This window comes from Lynx canadensis, chromosome D4 (assembly GCF_007474595.2).
Source record: "Lynx canadensis isolate LIC74 chromosome D4, mLynCan4.pri.v2, whole genome shotgun sequence".
Taxonomy (NCBI): Eukaryota; Metazoa; Chordata; class Mammalia; order Carnivora; family Felidae; genus Lynx; species Lynx canadensis.
In genome coordinates, this window is record NC_044315.2 from 28866886 (window position 1) to 28885951 (window position 19066).

General features: G+C 47.5%; 1 protein-coding gene across 9 annotated transcripts in view; it reads left to right on the forward strand.

Annotated features, from left to right (window-relative positions):
- The window catches only part of LOC115500058 (aminopeptidase O (putative)), a 346654-nt gene that overhangs the window by 184838 nt on the left and 142750 nt on the right, over positions 1–19066 (forward strand). For all 9 annotated transcript variants that reach the window (XR_003964365.1, XR_003964363.1, XR_003964362.1 and 6 more), the window contains exons 6-7: positions 5691–5880; positions 9894–10000. Coding sequence is in view for 4 of the 9 variants with exons in the window: in XM_030294374.2 (XP_030150234.1) it covers positions 5691–5880; positions 9894–10000 (297 nt within the window). In the remaining 5 variants the exon portion in view is untranslated. The remainder of the gene's footprint in view (positions 1–5690; positions 5881–9893; positions 10001–19066) is intronic.

Sequence of the window (19066 nt, forward strand, 5' to 3'; positions counted from 1 at the left end):
ATATAGAACTCTCTGTTCCCTGCTGCTCCGTTTTGCAGAACCTAAGTTTTGAACCTAAGACAGCTCTAAAAAATAAAATCTATCTAGGAAAAGGAACATCAGGAGTTAGCAAAAATGGGTGGGAGATAGAAGGCAGGGAGAGTCTGGCGTGTTCCTGGCCTCCTAGGGACGGGCCTAAGCACCTTTGCACCTGCTTGTCTAAGCATCCCCTTGTGGTGGTCCATGAGGGACTCCTGGCATAGGACAGGGTTAGAAAGAATGAGGTGCTACATTCAGGAATTTAGGCCCTTTGAAGGCATCAGAAGTGGAGTGGTAATGTTTTTCTCGCTTTGCCCCCATCCCTTCCATCCTCACCTGCTTTCCTACAAGGAAGAGGCTGAAGGTCTACCGATCAAAAGTCTGGTAACCCTGGCCGGTTCTGGCTGTGACATACATTTAGGGAACAGAGGTCCCAGGGCATGGCTGGTGGCTTCCCTTGGGTGGACTCTGAAGATGGGGCTCCATCAAGGACATTATTGCACCACTGGGCTTGAGCTAGCACAGAGGGATGGGAGCCCAGAAGTTGCAGATCTAAACCAAATGACCCTGGGCAGAGTTGGACAGAGTAAGGCTTCAGGGTCAAGACTGTATGAATAGAAATACTCCATTACTTGCTTGCTATGTGACCTTCAGCTAGTCACTTTACCTTTTTCTACCTCACTTTTAGAATCTGTAAAATGGGGATAATAATAAAATCTATCTCCTGAGGTCATGAGATAGATCAGATGAGATGATATATATATATCATATAGTGCCCAGCACATAGCAAGCACTCAAGCAATATGAATCTTTAGAAGGAAGATTTGCTTTTGGTAGAAGCCTCTGGAATGTGGCCTGGGGATTCTCTTAGTCACTCTCTGCTGTAGTTATGTTGGTAGTTTCAGCCAAAATCCATTTAGGTAGGGGTGCCTGGGTGGCTCAGTTGGTTGAGCATCTGACTCTTCGTTTTGGCTCATTTCATGATCTCACAGTTCATAAGTTCGAGCCCCATATCAGGCTCTGCGCTGACATCAGAGTCTGCTTAGGATTCTTTCTCTCTCCCTCTCCCTCTCTCTCTCAAAATAAATAAATAAAACCTTAAAAACCTGAATTCATTTAGGAAAATGAGTAGATGTTTTGCCACCTGTTTGCTATTCAGAATTTTTAAAGGAAAACTTATGCTAATGTTAGCCTTTTCTCCCAAACCTAGATCTCAGTGTTGATCAGATGTAGTAGGTTTTCTTCAAGGTTTTAGAGCTGGTTTCTACCTCAAGCTCCTGAAAGTGCCATATCCCTGAAAGAACATTCCCTCATCTCGTACAGCTCCAGTGTAAAGACTACCTTGTGTGACCACAGTGGGATGCCAGATGGGGCAAATGAAGCATAACTAGTTCTTACTGAGCAGTCTCGGAGCCAGATGGGAGCAGGGGCTCTCCAGGTCATCTGGGCCACCCCTTTGCCTTTGGGACCACAGATGCCTCCCCTACATCAGACTGCATGCCAGAGATAGGGACTACAGGATTTCATTGCAGAGAAGAGGATCTCCAGATTGAGCATTTTTGTTTGTAAACACATTGGTTGAAGTGCTTGACATGTATCACGCTAACCTTAAGGATGAAAGAGAAAACACATTCTGAATCTTAGGGAGTGGTAACTAAGATTTGGTCTCCCTTGCAGATTGCCCCAGGCTACTACGAATTTACTTTTAGCTGTCCAAATTAAATTAGCAAGTAATTAAGTCATGCAAGCAAAAGCTGCTTTCACATGATTATGAGACCCTTAAAACTATCCAGGTTGACTTTGCAGGGAAAAGAGCCTCTTTCCTGGTTTCTTCCTTCCTCCCCATAATGGGACATTGGAGTCCACGTATTGTTGAGATTGTGAAAAACTGAACCGCTAAAAAGTTCAAGCTCGAAGAGTATAAATCTGTTTCCTGGATGCCCCTCCCAAGGATCTGTAGAAAAAGTGAATCTGCTCCTCCTCCCCCCACCCCCCCACCCCGGGGGAATTGGGATCAGCTCCAGTATGATGGGAGGGGTGGCCTTAACCAAAAGCCATTTCCTGTCCCGGTCCCACCCGCAGCCTGCTCTGACCCGCTGGGCGGCAACGTGGAGCTGGAGCCCCTAAGTGCTGTACCTCTCCCTGGGCAGCAAGATGGGCCACGCTGGTCACGTCTCTCTGGACAAAGCTGAAATAAATCACACACCAGCCCCTGCTTAAGATCTGATGAAATTCTCCATTTCCGTTCCAAATTGAATTCCTCCCGAAGGATTGGAGCAGCTCTTGAGAGTAATGAAGGCACTCCTTCCTCCTCTGCTAGAAGCATGTTTTACATTAACAGACACAGCCTTCTAATCTGGATGGAGAGGTAGCTTTTAGGAACAGTCCTGGGAAGCTGTTTTCAGGCCAGAAATGATATTTTTAATCTCGAGGGGCAAGGCAGCAGACATCCACCACCACGTGGCCTCTGTCGGGAGCAGCCCCGCTGGTGGTCTCCTGGGAAAGAATGGGAACACGTGTCCTGCTGTCGCTCTGTGCCGCCCCCCTCCTCTGCCCCCTGTCCTCCTCCGACCACTTGTAGCAAGGGAGAATTTATGATACAACCCAGGAGGCTTCTGCTTTTTGAGAGTTGGAAGTATTACTTTTCTGCCCATCTCTTATTTGGGAAAAGTGATAAACTCTGTGAATTTAAAAAGAAAACAGTTTTTAGGATGAAGATATCATTGAAGTGATTATCTTCATCCTTTGCAGTGATGAATCGACAATTTGGCATATTGTAGAGGCAGCTGACACAGGCCTTTTTAGGGGGAAACAAGACAACCTGTTTTCAAATGGGCCTTGTCAGAGTGAAGACGGATGACCCACTGGCTGATTAGGACCATGAATAAGGTTCTGAGAATGCGGGAATGTGTGAGGAGCCCAGGGGTGAAACTTATAAATCAAGGTTAAGGTAGAAGTAGAAAATTCTAAACATCCATCCTGTTTTGAAGGTGGGCAGGAAGTAGATTATCTGCCGGTAAAGGAGTATTTAATATTACTCCTTAAAGTGAGTTTAAGAGCATTATACTTTTCCTCACTCACTGTTGAAAAAAAAACAACAGGGTAAAAATCGTACGTAACATGAGCAATTCTGACATTTAGGGTCGAGAGGAGGAAATTCTCCTTAAAAGTAAATTCTATTGGTCCTTTTGTGTCAGAATTTTGTTAATAACCCTTGAGAAAGATTATCAAAACCTTACTCCATTTTTAATCCATGTTTTTAATTTAGTTTTAAGAAAGAAGCCATTTTCTTCATAGGGAAATACCACCCCAGAGTCGCCCACAGGTAAAAAGCCAAGCTCAGAGTGCAGACTCCACTGCAGGAGGATTTGGGGTCTGGTTCTCAACTGGAAAATTGCTTTTCAGGGAGAAGGTCATGTTTTCCACTGATAATAGGGTCACTTATATCAAATGAAACACCCTTCCTTCCGACCCAGGAGGATGTTTAAGCTTTGATCTTTCTCCGAAGACAGTAGGAAATCCATATATTCCTGGCTAGGAAGAAGGGCCTGGGGATGGGAAGTGGGAACGTAGGATTCCAGCCACGCCGGTCCGTCCTGAGCCCGGCCAAGACGCGCACGGAGGCCAGGCCGGGTGGAGTCTCCAGAGCACTGGCAGGTGGGGAGGGAGGTCTGGCGGAGACAACAAAGGCCGTTGGAGGGAAAAGATTAAAGGGCAGGAAAGCGCACAGCCACCCCTCACCCCCCACGCAGCTGCTTTTGTGCATTCCTTCAGGCTCCCTAGACTTTGATATTTGCATAAATGGGCCTTGGCTGGACTTCCACGTTGGGACAGAACAGGGAGCCATCACCGAGGACGGGGCAGGCGTTTTCTTCGTGGACAGTCTGGCCATGACTTCACAGTCATCAGCTTGTGTAACCTTCGTGGGTTGAGTGGACGGGTCAGTCGTCCAGTCTCCGTAACTACGTGCGCACCGTCTGTGTCTCTGGCCAGCAGACCCTTCCGATGCAGACTCCTCTTTGAGCCTGTTTACAAGGCCTGCAGTTACTTCTGTTTTGTTTTAGCCAAAAGGGCCAAGCGCTGCCAGCAGTATGTCTGGAATGTTATTTACTTGGTACATTTCTGTGGCTTTCCTTTGTAGCGCTGCACATGCCAGAGCAAGGGGTCATTTACTCGAAAATGCCAGGTTTCACAGTTTGTCTTCTCTATGGGGTGACTTTCTCAGTAAGAAGGTTAGCTCCTGTGCCTGTCAGTTCCTTCCTCCCTTGCTTCCATCGGCCCTCCTGTCCTCCCTTCTTCCCTGCCTTCCTTTTTTGTTTTCTGACTTTGTCCTCTGAACTACTGCTGGTGGCTGCTGCATTGCCCCCCTCCCCCACCCGCCGCATCCTAAATGCCCCAACCACACGTTTTAATTCCTGGGGTTTCTGGTGGACTCTGCTGAGGGCCTGGCAGACACTTCATTTGCGTGCTTGCCCTGTTATTATTTCACATGAAAGCTGTCTATTTTGGCACACGTGGCTCCTACGATTTCGGTGGAGCTCTCCGAGCTGAATGGGAGATGTTGTGCAAGGGAAATACAGGTGGGGTTTTCTCTACTGGTGGCCGTGGGGGCGGAGGACAAATCTGCGAGCAGTCCCGGCTTGTGCAGAGCCGGCGTGGTAGCAAACAAATGGCTTTTGAAGGAGGGAACCCGTGTGTACAGTTTCTTAATTTGGGAGGTTTCCCAACTGTTCTTGTTCAAATGAAGGAGGAGGGATTTTTTTTTTTTTAAGGCAAATTCTTCATTAATAAAAGTGTAAACAAGTCCTGGATAAATGAAAAATGTGGAAGGTGGAAGCAGAGGAGGTTTTCTATCTGCCTCTTCTTTTTTTCAGCCTCCCTTCCTCCCATTTGTCTATGCAATCTAATCATGGTATTTGGGGTTTTAAAACAAGGTATGGAAAATGAGATTAGATAAATCTCCCCAGCTGGGGCCAGCCCTGGGGCCGTTTGCACACCTGGGTGTGTTGGCTCCCCCCACCCCCTGCCTAATTTTGTTATGTCATGTGAATGTATAAGCAGCTACAGATAGGAGATGATACCTTTGAAAATCTTTGCCTTACAGAGACTGGGCCTTCATCTGAGTCTCTCAGAAACCTCACCCATCCACGGCACCTGTTAGTGTGTTAACTCCATAACCAGCCCCAGTCCGAAATGGAAAATTTTTGGTTCCATTCTTCTCGGCCTTTCCTGTCCTTCTGCATGACTTCTCAATTTGCGTGTAAGCTGCTCAGATTTTTGGCTGAAGGGGCTTCTTTGATCACTCTCTTGACAGCATGGGCTTCACAGTCTCACACCTGCTCTTCTTTTACAGTCCAGATTTCAGAGTAAATGCTTCCATTGCCTTGTAATTTCTTCGGCATAAAACTTTGGTGCAGGTTACTCATTACAGGTAATAGCCGTTGGGTGACGGAGACGACTGCTTGGCACAAACGGCCACCTGAACCGCTGCCAGAAACGTAAACTGCCACTTTATTTGTTTCTGAAAGCATCTAAGCTGCAAGGCTATCCGTCATGATCTGGCATGCACATGATAATAACAGGCTCGCCAGGCTGAGAAAGCCGCCCCATGGGGCAACCACGAGGGCAGGCTCTAACAAGACTCTGTGTGTTTTCTCCCCCATTATCCACAGCCCACACATCATCTTCCTCTCTCAGAGCGTCTTGACGGGAAACAGCCATCTCTGTGGGACCCGTCTCTGCCATGAAATCGCTCATGCCTGGTTTGGCCTAGCCATCGGGGCCCGGGACTGGACGGAGGAGTGGCTGAGCGAAGGGTTCGCCACTCACTTGGAAGATGTGTTCTGGGCCAAAGCACAGCAGGTAGGTTTACAGTGACCCTAAGCATTTCCCCACCCAGAGTCAGATTCTCTTCACAGGCATCTGTTCATTCAACAGATATGTAGAGGGCTTATTGTGCACCAGGACTGTGCTGCTTGCTGGGGAGAGAGCTGTGTAAACAGAGAAAAGTCCCTGAGCCCTGGGGGTTCTCAATGCAGGGATAGGAGAGAGAATGGGGAAACAGACAAACACATCTGTAACACGTCAGGTGGTGAGGACTGGAAGGCAGATGAAGCCGGAGAGAGTGGTGGGAAGCTGAGTTTTAGAAGGCACTAGAGGGCTCTCTGATAGTGGACATTTGAGCAAAGACTAGGAGCAAAGGTCAGGCTGTGGCATACCCAGGCACTCCCTTGTGGTTGTGGTTGTGGTGATGTTGACTGTGTATGGTTTTGGTTCTTTACTAATAAGATAAAAATTTAAATCGGGAGTTGTCATCTCAGATGTCTGCTGGCAACTAATGAAGACTGAAACGCGGCTGGTGTAATAGGTTAGGGAGGGGTGAGGACTCAGGCCAACTGGGAGCTGCGCATCAGTGAGGGCCAATTGTCATCGTGTGGACGGGAGGGCTCGGGGGAGCCTGGACTCGTAGTTGTTTAAAGGAAGTTCTCAATCTGGATTTTTATGTGAAATTTAGTAATTTAAAGAATACTATGCCAAGCAAACATACCCAGAGGTATGGGAAACACTTTCCCAGTTTACAACCTCTGCTTTAAAGAATTGGATGCCAGTGCTAATGAGGATATGGCAGCTAAACTTGTTCCTGCTTATGTTTTAGTTCCGAATATTTGGTCACTTCTCTTCCCTGCCATCCCCACCCCTTACACGCTTACTGGACTAGTTAACATTTTCTGAAATCTTCAAGTTTGTGCATACCTGTGTGGTTTTGTTCAAGTTCCTTCTGCCTGTTGAAATCCTGTTTATTTTTCACTAACCAGCTCAAGATCACCTACGCTGAATAGCCCAGACTGATCAGTCCACTCCCAATTCAATACTTACTCTTCTAGAAGCTTTGAACTCCCCCCAGTATTTGGTACCTGCCTCTTTTCCCTCACTTTTTTCTTTTTCCCTCGAACCTCGTGACTAGACTGTGACCTCTTCCCGAATGGAGCTACATCTTACTCGCCCTCCCACCCTCTCTGCCCCTTGGCCTGCAGCATGCACCCTGTGTCCCCTGCCACACAGTGAAGAGCAGCCACGTGGCAGGTTTGGGAAAGGTGGCTGGGTTTGGAGTCAGACCAGGTGTGGAATCCCACCTCTGCTGTTCACCAGCTCTGTAAGTGTGGGTAATTTATGTAGCCTCCCTGAGCCTCAGTTTCCTCATTTGGAAAATGGGTATAAGAATAAACATTTGCACTGTGAATGGGAAAATTATGAATGACACATGGAGCTTGTGCAAGAAATACCAGTTCTCCTTTTCTGCTCTCTTTCTCTTTGTATTTTCCACCATCTGACGCACAGTAGACATTTAGCAAGGATTAAATAGGCTAATATCAATGAGCCTCTATCAGCATCCCTTTTCTCAGGTGCTTCTGTCCTGAGACAATCAGATTTGTGCTATTCTTGATAAGTGTGAAATTTATTTCAGGCATGTAATGATGATCTCTCTGTTCATCATCTCCATCCCCACAAAGCGCTCCTCCTTTGGCTTTGCCCCTGCCCATAGTTCCAAGGGATCACGCCTGAGTCTCATTGCATAGGTCCTGCCTCTTACTGCCCTGAATATGTCCATCTCCACTAGCAAAGACATGAAGCCAGTCTGGCCTCATCTCACAGCTGCATACCTTCTGTGTGTCCATCTGTGTTAGACCTATAAAGACAATAAGATGGGTAAGACACAACCCTGCTCTGAAAGAGGTCATAGTTGAACTGTGAAGATAAGAAAAGCACACAGTAGACAATAAGTTAGAAGAGAGAGGTAAACACCGAATATTGTATGGCTTCAAAGGTGGGAGAGGTCAGGTCTGAGCTGATCCAGAAAGTCTTCTTGGAGGAGGTGACTTCTGACATGGGCCTCAAAGGGAAAGCAGGAGTTGAGGTTTCTTTATCCCTCCTTTCCCCTTAACCTGGTGCAGGAGACAACCCACCTCATCATCCTTTACTCTCTGGGCAATAACTCTTCTATATGTGAAAACACTTTGGTCTGAAATAAAGTGGCCATTCTGGATTTTAGCACAAAGTTTGGAAACATTTCCAGAGCACGTGGATCACTGTAGCTCCTTCCTTGAAGGGAGGTCTGAGTGTGTGCAGCAGACCTCCCAAGCATGAGAGGAGGGCTCTTTGGGGCAGGGAAGGGTGCACCGGCTCACAGGACTCTCCTGGCCAGCAGTGGATGTCACCAGGGGAGAGGTCATGAGGCACACTGGCCACTTGGCTGCCCAAATGACTGTGCTGTGCAGCACTGAACATTAGCAAGCAGGGCAAAGTGGGGAGGGGGAAGTCACTGAATGAGGAGATAGAAAGTGGCATTCCATAGGGAGAAGTGAATTGAGTTAGCTGCAAGATTGTATCATATAACTTGTCATCAACCCTGATAAAAATCTAAACTCCTTCACAGGTGTCTTAGCTCAGGCTGCCATAACACAATGCCACAGACTGGGAGGCTTAAACAACACTTGTTTTCTCATAGTTCTGGAGGCTAAAAATCCAAGGTCAATGTGCTGATAGGCTTGAGTTCTGGGGAGACCTTTCTCTCCTAGCTTGGTGATGGTCACCTCTCACTATGTCCTTCCATGGCCTCTCCTCTGCACATGTGGAGAGAGAGCTCTGGCGTGTCTTCGTCTACTTGTAAGGACCCCATTCCTGTTGGACTAGGGCCCATCCTAATAACCTCATTAACCTTAATTACCTACTTAAAGGTCCCATCTCCAAATAGAGTCACATTGGGGGTTAGGGCTTCAACATACGAATTTTCCATAGCAACAGAGCACACAGAACCTATTGATCATCTGGCCTCTGCTGGCTACTTGGCACCTCTGTCCCTCCCCAATAATAGTGTGCTCCCAGCCTGACCATATCCTTCACCATTCTGTAAACACATCACACTCTTTCTAGGCCCCATGAACCTTGCACATGCTTTCCCTCTGCCTGAAATTCCTCCTCCCCTGGCTGACTCCTCCTGTCCCTGGGGATTAGCACAGGCCCCAGCACCTCCTCAGGAAAGCCTTCTGACTCACCTGGCTGGCCAGAGGGCATCTAGATTCTTCCTTAACCTCTACCATGACTGCACTCTAATGGCTGGTGTTCTTATCAGTCTTCCTGGAGTACAGGCTGTGTCCGTAATGTACCCAGGGCCTGGCAGAGACTCAGTAAATATCTGTTGAATGAACCATTAAGGCTCTTTAGTTTCCAGAAATGCCTGTTGATACTGACATTTCCCTCCCTAGTGGATGTTCTGCTGCCCTCCCTTACAGAGACTTTAGCCGCAGGGCCTTATGAGCCCAGTGACAGCCGCCCGATTCTCACTAGCAGGGCAGGGAGTGATGGTGCTCCCCTCCCCCAGACTCAGTCCAGGCAGTACACTCTTTCTGGTTATATGCAGACAGAATCATCTGGGCTGCATTAGCAGGCTCCACTGTAAACAGCCCTTAACAAAACTGAGGGCTGGGAAAAGTAGGAGGTAAATGGAGGGGACCTGCCCCACCCTGTGCAGAAAGACAAAGCAGGAAAGGTCTGGATGGAATCAGAGTGGAAATGGCCCCCTAGGGAAGCCTGCTCTCTTGGGGCCAGGGTTGTGTGAAGGGTGGGTCTAGGACCAGGGGGCGCCTTCCAAACAGCCAGGCCCAGCTCTGTCACCAGCAGAAGAGTGAGCAGCTGGCTCTTTGAGGACCCGCCAGACCCCCTCTGCCCTCTGACTTTTCTGGTGGGGCACAAGGCACGGTGGAGAGACCATCACCCTGAAACTGAGCAAGCTGCTGCTTTGGGCGGCTGTGACCCACACAAGGACAACAGTGACCGTGTTTTGTGCACATGTGTTTGTGTGTCTGTGGCCCAAGCAGCTGGACCCCCACGAGGCCCAGGAGCAGCAGGAGCTGAAGGCTTGTCTACGCTGGTGTCGTCTCCAGGACGAGGTGCGGAACTCCCCGGAGGAGATGCAGGTGTTGAGGTAAAGCACCAGGTGATCTCTTTACCTTCTCATCCTCTGCCTGCCACCTCCTTCCTTCTCTCCTTCCAGCCACCTCCTGGCCATCTGTGAAATCTGCTGCGTTTCCTTTTTAAATCAAATTGGGTTAGGTCACCACCACCCTCCCCATCCCAGGGATGTGATTGTTGTGTTTTGCGTCTTTCAGGGCTTTGCCTTCTGACATTTTCCTGGTGTCTCTGGCCAGGAAAAAACTAACACAAGGCCGTTTCCAGGACCAAATTCTTCATTTGACATTCTAAGAGTCACTTTATGTGGTGGCTGAGGACTCAGACAAGGTTGGGGTCTGATGACCTGACAAAATAATAAGTAAATAAATAAATAAATAAATAAATAAATAATAAAAGCCAAAAAAAAAAAAAAAAAACTTTAGGAAAAACTTGATTCCTAAGTGTTTAGTAATAACAGATGTTTGTGTCAATGGGGCCTTTTGTTTCCCGTCTTCCCAGCAGGAGGCCGCTCCCGTGCCTGGGGAAGATTCTACTCCTAGCTCCTGAGTTTTGTTTTCAGAGTGTGACTTGTAGCACTTACTTGTAGGATTACTTCTTGCGCTTTTTCCGTTTTTGCCCCTCTCTGCTTTGCTCATTTCCTTCACTTCTCTAAATAGTTGTTATTCTGAAACCCGAAGCCTAGGCCCTAGGAATGCCACGATTGCTATGACAACAGAAGCTTTCATCCTGCTAGAGCCAAGCATGTGGAATCCTCAGTCTGACAGGTGGGAAAGCAGCCATCCAGCAATAGCCCCTCATTTTTGATGACGACCCTGAAGGCCAGTCCGCCTCCCCAGCAGGGCCGGCCTGAAACGGTTCAGTTGTTGTTGTTTTTAAATGAACACCCCCACTCCACAGTGAGTGTCCACTGAGGCTAAGTCTGAGGGAAACGCATGGGGCCCAGCCCGACCCCAGGGAGGCTGGCTGGTGCTTTTGAGCAGCACTGCAGCCTGAGCGTGGCCACTCTTCCCACAGACAAATCCCCCCAGCTCGCACGCAAACCTCTGCGGTCCGCTGACTCATCCATTGTTTAGGAGAGCCAGAGCCAGAGCCAGAGCCAGGAGCCCCGCGTCCCCCACCCAACACCACTGTTTGTACACCTCTGCACTCAGCCAGTGGGACAGCTATACCTCCCGTGGGACTGATATGGACAGCGTCCCTGATCTCATGGAGCTTCGACTTAGCGGGACTCTGTCATATTCACAGCTAGTTATGCTGAGAAGTGGCACGAAGGGAAGGTGTCTCTGAGGACCATGAAGGCTTGAAGTAGGAAAGGGCCTGACATGCTGGTGCGGAGGGATGGTGGGGCCAGATGGGCAGAGAGAGGCAGGCAGGAGTCAGGTCAGCAAGCCTTACTCCAAGTGCCTGCAGCAGGGAAGGGTCATGATCTGTCTTGTGTTTTCAGTGCTGCTCTGGCAGTTGGGGGGTGGGGGGGGTGGGCTACAGGCAGCAGAGGGATGGCAAGGAGAAGGGTTAGAACCCGCAGTTATCCATGCAGGAGATCCTGGGGGTGGGGGGCAGATGCAAGGAATAGACCCATTTGAGACAGCTTTGGGTGGTGGAGCTGCCAGATCTTTGGTCATTGAATGTGGAGAAGAGGGAGATGGGAGTGTCCAGAGTGATTCCAGGCTTTTGACTTGAGCAGCTGGGTAGACGGTGAGGCCATTTGGTGAGACAGCCGAGATACCGGAAGGAAAAATAAAAATCCCAGTTTTGTATGTGTTAAGTTTGGGATGCCAAATAGATACTCAATATTGAGAACTCAGTGGGGTCTACAAGTCAGCAGCTCACTGGAAAGATTGGAACATTCAGACTATAAATACTTAAAACTGAGCACATTGAAATCACCAGGGAGAGAGGACGGCAAGGGAAGAGGTTGGAGGAAGGTGGGGAGCCAGCAGAGGAACTCTGGAAATCAGTGTGGAAGGGGGGTGGGGCATCGTAATGAATGTGAGTTGATGAAATGTGCTCCCAATTTATAAGTAGGCCAACCGCACACAGAGAAGTCATCACACACATGAGGAGAGCCTTATCTCTGCACTCCATGGGGCTGTGATCAACCCAGCCTCTGAGGGCCAAGAGCTTTTCCTGTGTGTATAGAGCTGGGAGAAGAAATACACTATATTTAGACCCTTGTGCTGGAAAGCTTATTATGGCATTTGTTTTTGTCTTAGTATTCAGAAATCGTGTTTGCCTAAATTTAGGCAAACCATGAAATGGCTGCATTTGGAAGATTTGTTGCACATCAGTATAGAAACCAGGGCTATCAGATGCGCTTACGGTGGAGATGAGATGTTTCTGAACCTGCCCCGAGTTACATAGTCTAGGTTTAGTTTACTCCCATCCTGTGGAATTCTCCCTTAAATGGGAACGGAGAGCCTAGAAATAACCGAAAGTGAAAAAGAAAAAAAGCATCAGAGTTATGAGAATTTGTTCTCAGGTTTTATTTTGGTTTAATATGCAAAGAAATCGCTTAAGACAAGACCATAATCAAAGACGCTATCTTTCTCCTCCCTCTCTTTCAAGATACCCCATGGTCTTGAAATGATGGACCAACAACAATTTAGAAGTTTGGTTTGTGTCTTGCTACGTTCCTCATTCCTCGGTGTTGACAGACAAAATGGAAACTTTTCTTACTCATCTTTGCAGTAGCTTTCAACATGGTTGACCACTCCCTCCTTCTAAAACCACTTTCTGCACTTGGCTTCTGTGTGTCACACTCTCCCTGATTTCCTTCTGCTCCGATGCCAGCCCTTCCCCACCCCTCCTGCTGGCTATTCAACATCTTCACTTAGATGACTCACAGCTCACAAAGAGAGATTAAGGTGTCCAACATCATACAGCTGATAAAGAGCAGAGCAGAGATTGAAACCTAGGGATGGAAACAACCCTCTTTTCCCTAGTCTCTCTCTCTCTCTGCTTTCAAGGAACTCGGTATAGCATTTAGTTGCATTTTAAAAAAAAGACAAAAAACAAAAAACAAACCCTGAAGGTATCTTGAACCATGAAAGGATACGAAGGTTAGGGTTAAAAAAATTATCATTAGGGGCGCCTAGGTGGCTGAATTGGTTAAGCATCTGACTGTTGATTGCGGCTCAGGTCATGATCTCACTGTTGGTGAGTTTGAGCCCCGTGCTGGACTCTGCACTGACAGCGTGGAGCCTGCTTGCGATTCTCTCCCTCCCTCTCTCTCTCTGCCCTTCCCCTGCATTCTCTCTCTCTTTTTCAAAATAAATTAAAAAACTTAAAAGAAAAAAGTATCCTTGGGCCAAGCATCTTTGTCTTTTACACATGAGTGCATGTGTCTGATTATTTCAGTAGCTATAAGAAGAAAAAAAAACCTCAACATTGTGTTGATTATAGATATTGGAGTATTAACAAAGTGAGAAGAGAAAAACTAAAATTGTATTTGGCTCTGACGTGCTAATGTTATAACTGTTTCCCAATTGTGTCTTCCATACACCCGGTGTTGAACATGGCTCTCATCGGATATGTCCTGGATTGACTTGGTTGTAAGATTTCATTTGGTTACAACAGTTCCTGTGTTTTCCTTCTCAGCGTTCCTTGGCTGGGGAGCCTGTAATGTGGCGGCAGGCTCTTGTGGCATGACGATTTGCTCATAGTTTCAAAATGCTAGGGGTCACATTACTCACTCCATGTCTTTTCTCATTTGTTAATTATTAAAGATGCTTTTCCCATAGATGAGAGCCCGGCGACTCTCCCCAGACTCCCCCCCCCCCCCACTCACCTGTCCACTGACCCTGGACAGAACTGTACAAGGCAAAGCTGATCTTACTGCTGTCCTACTCTGCCTGGCCGCCACCACTCTGCTCTCCTGTTGTTTCCACCCCCGCCCCACCCTTGACTGTGCAGCAGTCGTGACTCTTGCCAGGGAAGATGCGAAGGGCCTTCTGTAAGACTCCCATGCCTTTGGTCCCTGGGGTGCTGCTGGATTCTGGCATTCTCTCTCTAAAGAGCTTTACCCTGTGAGTGTTAGTATACTCTGACAGGTCTGCGGGACGGAAGAGCTACAGTGGCAGGGTCAGGAGAAATCTCTGTTGGTTTTTATTGTTTGTGATTTATTATCACTTCCCCTCTTTTCTGGATTCATTGTTAAAGTCAAGCTCATGCTGAGAAAAACGTGAAAATATATCATGTTGAGAAGGCGCTGACAGGCCCAGAGTCTGATGTGGCTCTTTCTCCTAGCTGCTGCCTCCACAGACGATATAATTCTAGAGAAACACCAATATCTTTTCCTACTTTCCTCATAAATGTCTCATTCCCTGGTTGAAAAGACATCCCATAATAATGGGGGGAACCCCACGTATGCAGCTCTCCACAGCCAAGACGAAGTGTGCGTGCCGTGCCGTTGGTTCTGTGGGTTTGTGTGACACCTGAACACTGGATGTTCCATTTAAAACAGTAAGACTTTGGGGGCACCTGGGTGGCTCGGTGGGTTAAGCGTCCAACTTTGGCTCAGGTCATGATCAAACGGTTCTCGCGGCTCTCACAGTGAGTTCGACCCCTGCCATCGGGCTCTGTGCTGACAGGTCAGAGCCTGGAGCCTGCTTCAGATTCTGTCTCCCTCTCTCTCTGCTCCTCCCTGCTTGCTCTCTGTCTTCTCTCTCTCTCTCTCTCTCTCTCTCTCTCTCTCACTCAAAAATAAGTAAACATTAAAAAGAAAATAATAAAACAGTAAGACTTTTGAAATCAGTCTATGTGTACACCTCTGGTATGCATGAAGCTTTTGCCTTTAAAGTTTTTCTCAAAATTTTTATTTCTGATCCTTGAAGAACACGGCAGTCTTTTCCCACCCACATGTGGGAACTCAGCCACTCGTAGCCACACAAAGCTGCCTCATGGGAAAGCTCCCGTCCTTCCAGAGTCCCTTGTTGCCGTCACGCACCCACCTCCAGCCCCGAGGCTCAGCCTCCGCCGCTCCTCCATCCTGGGGCCAAGACTCCCAGCGTGTCCACCTCAGTCTCCACCAGCCCCACAGCCTGGGAACAAATCTGTTCACTCTTTCCTGAGCAGCTCCCTTCCCCATGGTCTTCAGTGTTTATTCCAGACCTTTCCTGCTCTCTCTTCTCTTGCCTCCTGTTCCCCAGGGAAAACTGAAGCCATCAGCCATGTTCTCCCTTCAATTCTATAAATGCATCAACATCCATTTCTCCCTGACCTCTCAGATGCCTGAAGGCAACCTGTCAGTCTTAATACAGTTACAGACAAATTTCTAGTTCCAGAGGTAGAAGTGGAAATGCATGTGCATCGACGCAAGTCTAGAACTTGCATATACCTAGGTGAGCTTTAAACCTTCTGCCCATAAGGAAGAAGGGAAGGGGGGAGAGGATCCATATATGAAGGGAGAATGAAGTTGCCATCACTTTGGGCCATGGGCTGGGGTCATGAGTCTAGGGAAACTTTTTTCCTAAGGCCATTTTGCCCTTAAGATCACCAGATTCTGTAAATGTATTCCAGTCTTTATATTATTGGAACTCCTCTGCTTTGTTTGATACTATTGATAACTCTTGCCTTCTGGGGATCTCAGTCGCCTGGCTTACCTCTTCTGGCCCTTCTTCAGAGTTCTTGTTTTCTCGGGGGCTCCACTCTTAGAGTAGTCTCATCCCTCTGCAGTAGTCTCATCTACACCCCCTGCCTTAGGTGGGATTCCCCAGAAGCAGACCCTGAGACAAGATTCATGGGGAAGAGATTTATTAGGAAGTGTTCCCAGGAGGGGAAGTAGAAGTGAGGAGAAGGAAAGGAGGCCAAGCCAGGATATCAAGTCAAGTCACATAGGATTGCTGTGGAGGCAGTGCGGGTCAGTCTCAGAGTTGTCCCCACCAGGGTGTGGCTCAGCGTGTGTACATCCCTTTGCCTGTCCTCATTGCTTGGACAGATGTACATCCCGAGGTACTTCTGTCTCTTGTGTTTACAGGTAGAAGAACCTCAGGCAACCAGAGAGCCACATCTGACAGAGTCATGGAGAGCAGGACAAGAGCTAATGTGCACACAGATAATAAAAAGGCCCCACAGAATGTGAGTGGGGCATGGGCACTGCTGACTATACCTCCTCTCTGTGCTGGAGGCTCACACATCCCCAGGCCAGCCCCACTCTCTCTTAAAGATCACATGTGACTGCTTAGCTGCCCACTTGACATCCTCTTTTCCTGCTGGCCCTACAGCCATCTCACACTGGTAACCCTGTCCCATGGGCCCCATCTGCTCACCTCCTATGGTGGTGAGCCCATCAGTGGTGGCTCAGGTTCTCACGTTCATCCCAGGTCGAAAATGGGGGTCTTCCAATTCCTCCCTCCTCTCTCCTCCTTGCCCTGGGAGGGTTATTTAAGTCATCACTATCAACTTCTCTCACAAGTGTTCTCAGTTGGGCCCTTCTCCACTCCTAATACTGCTGTCTCCCTGGTTAGAACTTAACTCGCTGGCACCAGTCCAACAGCTCCCGAATTGTTCTTTCTGTCTCTAGTCATCAAGTCCGCCTTCCTCACTGCCACCGTGGAGCTTTCCCTGAAACACCTTCTAATTCCACCACCTCCTTACATAAAACTCTCCAAAAGCTTCCCTTCACCTCCTGGAAAAACTTCCAAGTTCCTTAATACAGCAGGCACAGCCCTGCACGCCACCACTCCTACCTGTTTTTTACAGTCCCTTCTCTTGCCATTTTTTGCTTCACCCCAGCCCCCTCACTGAGGTCATATAGAACCCTACAGTATTAGTTTGCCAGAGCTGCCATAACAAAATATCACAGACTGGTATGTGGAAATTTATTTCTTATGCTTCTGGAGGCTAGAAGTCCAAGATCAAAGTGTTAGCAGGTGTGGCTTCTTCTGCAACCTCTCCTCTCTGAGCCCACACATGGTCTTTCCTTTGTGTGCCTGCATTCCTGGTGTCTCTCTGTGTGTCCTAATCTCCTCTCCTTGTAAAGGGTACCAACCAAATGCCTCATTTTAACTTAACTAGCCCTTTAAAGGCCCTGTGTCTAAATCTAGTTGCATTCTGAAGTAGGGCGGGTTAGGGCTTCAACATAAAAATTTTGGAGAAATGTAATGCAGCCCATAACATCTACTGTCTGCCTGTTCTTTCTTAACCTCCTTGCCTTGTTTTCATGTGGTCTCTATTAGAATGTCCTCCCCTTATTGCATGACCCCAAACCATCATGATTCAACACAGATATCACCACATTCCAAAAGTCTCAGGCTCTCTCCTGACAATATAAGCATGTGACCCTCATCTGTACCCCCTAAATGCTCTGGTTGTATCTCCGTCCCTCATCTTACTACGTTATTTGATAATTAAATTCAGAATGAGCCATGTTATATTGCCAATTATCGACCCTTTTTAACCTACAAACACATTAGTTTCATATGGTCCAACCTAATGCAACTTTCTTCTGAGTCATGAGCCTTGTGAATCCAGGGACTTCTTCACCTCTGTATACCACAGGGTTTGGCACTAAATGGATACTCAATAAATGTTGAAGAAATGAATGTCCTAGACAACAATGATCTCTGTCCCTGAGGTTCTTTCTATATTATTTGCAGCGTTGAAATATTGGTCAGAAGACAGTAGATAGAAAAACCCTAGGCTGTATCCTTCCTCAGAGTTCTAAGGACTGGGAGATTACTGTTGGCAGGTTTAGCTAGAAAGGGTGGCTGGGAAGATGTGAGGTTTGAACTGGGATGGAAAGAAAGGCTAACATTGAGACTGGGAAAGAGCTGGAAGGAAGGGAACTCAAGGAGCAAAGCATGGCAGGCATAAACAGTGAATTAATTGTGGAAATGGACATTAAAGTGAGAATGAGCTTCCTGGAAAGGATAGCCATCAGGAACCCCATGAGACTGAAGGGGGCCAGGGAAGGACAGGCTAAGTAATGGAGTTCCTTAGATGCCAGATTCAAAAGTTTGCACGTGACCATCCAGGCATTGGGGAGCTATTTTCAGTTCCAAGAATGACATAATGAAAATGAGAGTTCTGGGAAGATTACCCAGCCTGTGAGATCACACATGATCAGAGAGACAGAGACTAGAAGCCATTTCAGGAACCCACACCTGAATTTAGAAGAGCTTAGGATCCTCTTCCTGGTTGGCCTAGGGCTCTAAGTGGCTCATTTGGGGCTATTCAAAACTGGTTGGAGAGTCCATACAACTTCAGAGAAGGCTTCTAATAATAGGATGTAAAGCTTTCTCTGATTGCAGATAAGGATTGGATTGACCCACTAAAGGAAGTGGTTGAATATGTGGGCTTTGTGAAGTTTGTTATGACTTTAACAGAGTGAAAGGCAATGGTCCCAGCTCCTTATTGGCCAAAGCCTGGTCTGTCCTGCCTCATTTTAGAGAAACAACAGCTGCGAATGAAGGTCTGGACCCTCTCCAGAGCTTGTCAGTCTTCAGGTCTCAACCCCAGAGAGTAGTCTAGGGTTTAGGAAGCCAGAGTGCCTGGATTTGTGTCCTGTTCTGACTCTTCCACTTGCTGAGTGACCTTGACAGAGGTACACAGCATAATAAGCTTTGGTCTCCTCACTCTAACATGGGGATGATAACACAATGGTTTCTACTTTATAGATGAGTAAGAGGGATAATGTGATGAATATGTACAAATCACTTAGAACACATATATTGGGTTGAGTCACAGAGAATTGCCATTTTGGTAGATCTAAAATGGCTCAGTAGTGTCAGTTTCCAATGATTCAACCTACAGTAAACACTCAACACATGTTAGGTACTGTCATCTAGACCCTCTGACACTTGGTCAATATTTACCCAACGAGTGACGGAGGACACAAGGACACAGCCCTTACAGCCAGCCCCACTCTCTCTCCTGGTTTGTTCTGGTTTCTGTCTCTTCTCTCACTGCTGCTGTCCTCCTCTGGTGAACACAAAGGCACTCTTCTCCTGTCTCTTTAGCAACTGGAGCCTGGAAACACTACTTTTCCTCTTGATTAACTTGGAATTGGCAAGAATGTTCAAAAAGTTAATTTATAAACTTAAATTTTTTTCATTATTTATTTTTGAGAGAAAGAGACAGA